This window comes from Primulina tabacum, chromosome 1, assembly GCF_025594145.1.
Source record: "Primulina tabacum isolate GXHZ01 chromosome 1, ASM2559414v2, whole genome shotgun sequence".
NCBI lineage: Eukaryota > Viridiplantae > Streptophyta > Magnoliopsida > Lamiales > Gesneriaceae > Primulina > Primulina tabacum.
Window position 1 is genome coordinate 14,603,622 of NC_134550.1, and position 3,701 is coordinate 14,607,322.

General features: G+C 36.0%; 1 protein-coding gene across 1 annotated transcript; it reads left to right on the top strand.

Moving 5' to 3' along the window:
* Positions 1-1,175: 1,175 nt before the first annotated feature.
* On the top strand, positions 1,176-3,701 carry LOC142518238 (putative pumilio homolog 8, chloroplastic). Its single transcript, XM_075620986.1, has 5 exons — positions 1,176-2,407; positions 2,509-2,671; positions 2,757-2,926; positions 3,016-3,274; positions 3,377-3,701. The coding sequence occupies exons 1-5, from the start codon at positions 1,197-1,199 to the stop codon at positions 3,491-3,493; spliced, it is 1,920 nt and encodes a 639-aa protein (XP_075477101.1). The 5' UTR covers positions 1,176-1,196; the 3' UTR covers positions 3,494-3,701.

The following is a 3,701-nucleotide window of genomic DNA, read 5'->3' on the forward strand; positions in this document are numbered from 1 at the left end:
ATTTAATCTATTAAATAAAATAGGGTAAAAATGTATATTTCATAATTTAAAAAAGAGAAATTAACATATTTATACTATATAAAAAAAAGTTGAGGCTGGTGTTTTAATAATATGAGTTAATGTTTGTAGTTATATGTATATAAAATAAAATAGTTGTATAATTTTAATATTTGAAAAATAAATCAATTTTTATATTTATATTTAGAAAAATATATATTATTTGGAAGAAAAATATGATATTATTTTTAATATGGTAAATAAATTATTGATTAAAATAAATTGTAATTAATAACTTACTTAATAAAATATTAACATTTTTGTTTTTTTATTATATCTTAATAAAAACATAGAACAAAACTGTATTTTAAATTTGATAAAAAAAAGTGATAAAATGAAGATTTAAAAAATGATGATAAAGTGAGAATTTAAGAATATCTACAATGGTATTTTGGATAAGTGAAATATAAAAATAAGATCTTTTTGAAAAAAAATGTTGGGCATCCTAACTTTTTTAAAATAACTTATAAGATATTTGCAATTTTTTTTTACCAAACAAATTATTAGAGCTTATAAGCTCTAAAACAATTTATAAGCTATTTTTAGTGCTTATAAGCTTTGCCAAACACTTTCTTGGTGATCCAAATTTATGATACAAATTTTTTTTACAAAAATTGCTTAGATAAATACTGTTTTTCGTATAATTTATTCATAATTATCATATCTAATTCACTTTTTAAAATTCAAAAATTTAGATATTATTTCTACACATCACATATTTAATATAACTGCATTATCTTTATCTAATTAAAAATTATAACAAAATTTTATAAATCAATTCGATATATTAATGATCATGATTGTGATAACTGATAAAATTTAAATATTTTTATTTTTTATTAATCACATTTTTAAATTACATTTTAATTATCTGACGGCATATTTTTGAATCGCGGGAATCACTTTGTACCTAGAATAAAAATTCTGCATGCATGAGATAGACTTAATCTCTTTTTTTTCAAACTAAAACCCTAAGATAAGGAAACGTTATCTTTTTATCAAAATCTTTTTATTCCTAGTTAACCTTAGACTTGGATGACAATCGGAATAAGAGGTAAGGAAAATTGGTTACCATTAACCAAGTGAATCGTACGATGGAAGGAAATAATAATCTTGATCATGCTATTCGACGATTGGCGATGGAGAATTCGTTGAACTTTTTCCCGGATTTCTCCGGCTTTCCGATGCGAGAAAGCCATCATACGCTGCAGCCGTCTACTGTTCCGACCGCCGGAAACAGTCTTCTTAACACAGAAATCGACCCCTTCTTCCCCAGGGAGTTGTGGCCTGAGATCAGTCGCGAATTGAAGGAGAGAGTCCGCGCAGTGCTTGATTCAGAAAACCGTCATCCTCCATCTCCGACCTCTGGGCCCTCCGCAAGAAACCACCCTCTTCAGCAGGATGTTTTCTACCCCGACGACATCAGGCATCAGAATCTTGCACCCACGGGAAACAGTGCCATCTATTCACACCTCCATCGGCAGGTCAGTCGGGATCCGTTCTGCCCCGGCGACGAAAGCATTTGGGATTCCCGGTTGACTGATTATGGTTCTCGTGTAAACCCTAGTTTTCCTGATGAACTTCCCCTCGAAGCCAAATTCGCCCGACTTAATTTCTCGGAAGATCTTGAACGACCGCTTTTATCGGAGCCGCTGTCTGTTTATGGCGGGGCCGCCCCCGAAAGTCGGAACAGTTCATCACTTAATTGGCTTCGTGGGAACGAACCACCACCACAGTTTTCGTATGGAGACCTGCAGGCACTGAGGGCTCGCGCTGCTGCAGACGGGTTCATGCTACCCCAAGCCTATCCAACTTTCAAAGATCCTTTTCTGAATCCGGATTCATATTGGGTGAATAGAGATTCTTATGGATTTAATAATATTTTGGGAGATACTAATGCATATAATCGAGGGATGAAAATCAGCGGCTATGATCCTCGTAATGGCTTCAACTTTTCGAAGCACATACCACTTTCCATGAACGGGGTTAACTCGAACAACTCGGTATCATCGATCCCTTCTGCTCCTCGCAACCGTTACATCCATGGTTCCGAACCAATGGTTACTTATTCTTCTATAGAAGATTTGAAGGGCAGGGTGTTTTCGGCAGCAATAAATCAATATGGTTGTCGATTCTTGCGTCACAAACTCGATGAAAGGAAACCCGAGGACATCCAGATGATCTTCTCGGAGGTGAAAGATCACGTACATACGTTGATGTCTGATCGATTCGGTAATGATGTAATTCAAAAGCTCTTCGAAGTCTGCGACCAAGACCAGATGTCACAGTTGGTTTCTTTGTTTACTGCCGATCGCGACTTACTCTCGGCTGTCTGCCTCGACCCTCAAGGGTTTATTCAATCGATCCTATAATAAATATACATACACTATAACCTTGAACATAACCTCAAATGTAATAACTCAGAGTTCCGGTTTTCCGTGTTTTTTGCAGATCTCTGTCCATGCAGAAGTTTGTCGAGTGTCTCATGGCACCAGAGCAAATATCTGGTATGATATCCATCTTCAGACAGATCACGGTTCGGCTTGTGAACAACCCGATTGGTTCTCGGGTCATTCAGCGTTGCTTGAAGATCTTCCCTGTTGAAGAAACTGAGGTATTTGTTGCCCAACTTCATCCTATTTTTTTGTGACAAATTAATAATATACCATATCTAATGACAGTATCTATGTTTTTCACAGAAAATACTCAATGTGATAGCAGATAATTGTGTCCAAATCGCGACCAACCGAAGCGGATGCTGTACCTTGCAGGTCTTCATAACAAAAGATAGTCCACTGGAAAGCCAACGTCGTCGTATTGTCGCAGGAATAGTATTAAATATACATGAACTGTCTAAAAATCAATTCGGGTACGTATCTACACGGGCAGTTCCTTCGCATACCCAACTTGCAAATTTTTCGTATGAAATCCAAAATCCAACATTTTTTCCCGTTTCAGGAATTATGTAGTTCAGCATGTAATAGGACTGGAGATACCAAACGTGATTAAAGGTATGGTAGCTGGACTGAGAGGGGATTTCGTTTCCCTCTCGATGGACAAATATGGAAGCAACGTAGTGGAGAGGTTGATGAAGACATCTCAAGAAAATTATTCACATCAAATCATCAATGAGATCATTAGCAGCCCCAGTTTCTTGAATGTCGTGCTAGATCCTTATGGCAACTATGTTGTACAATCTGCTAAGAAATACGCCACGGTATCCAAACTTCTGAAAACTATGTTCTTATTTGTTTGTTTCTTTACGATCTTGAAATGATCCTCAATCAAGGTTAATACAACTAACTATGCGATATTGCAGGGAGCCACTCGCAAGATTTTGAATAATCTGATTCTGGAACACTCTAATGACTTGCATAGTCATCTCTATGGAAAGAATGTTCTCCTAAACAAGGAGAAAACAAGGCATTCCATCTGATTATCGAGAAATATGGCTTCCTTTCTGCTCCTAAACCCGTCCTAGCCATGCATATGACCGTGTCTGTTTGTCTTTGTGCGTTCTTTGTTGTTGGAAACTTAAATATTTCTGTGTTTTGGGTGTTGTTTCACAGATATTATCGTTTTTGGGTCAACGTAGGATTGAACACACGTTGAAGATTCTTAATTGTCCTAAACTGGTATTTATG

Bases quoted from the DNA above. Each gene is read 5' to 3' on its own strand.
- LOC142518238 (XM_075620986.1), top strand. From the start codon at position 1,197: ATGGAGAATTCGTTGAACTTTTTCCCGGATTTCTCCGGCTTTCCGATG. The intron at 2,927-3,015 runs GTACGTATCTAC...TTCCCGTTTCAG, and splicing joins CTGTCTAAAAATCAATTCGG to GAATTATGTAGTTCAGCATG. The intron at 3,275-3,376 runs GTATCCAAACTT...GCGATATTGCAG, and splicing joins CTGCTAAGAAATACGCCACG to GGAGCCACTCGCAAGATTTT.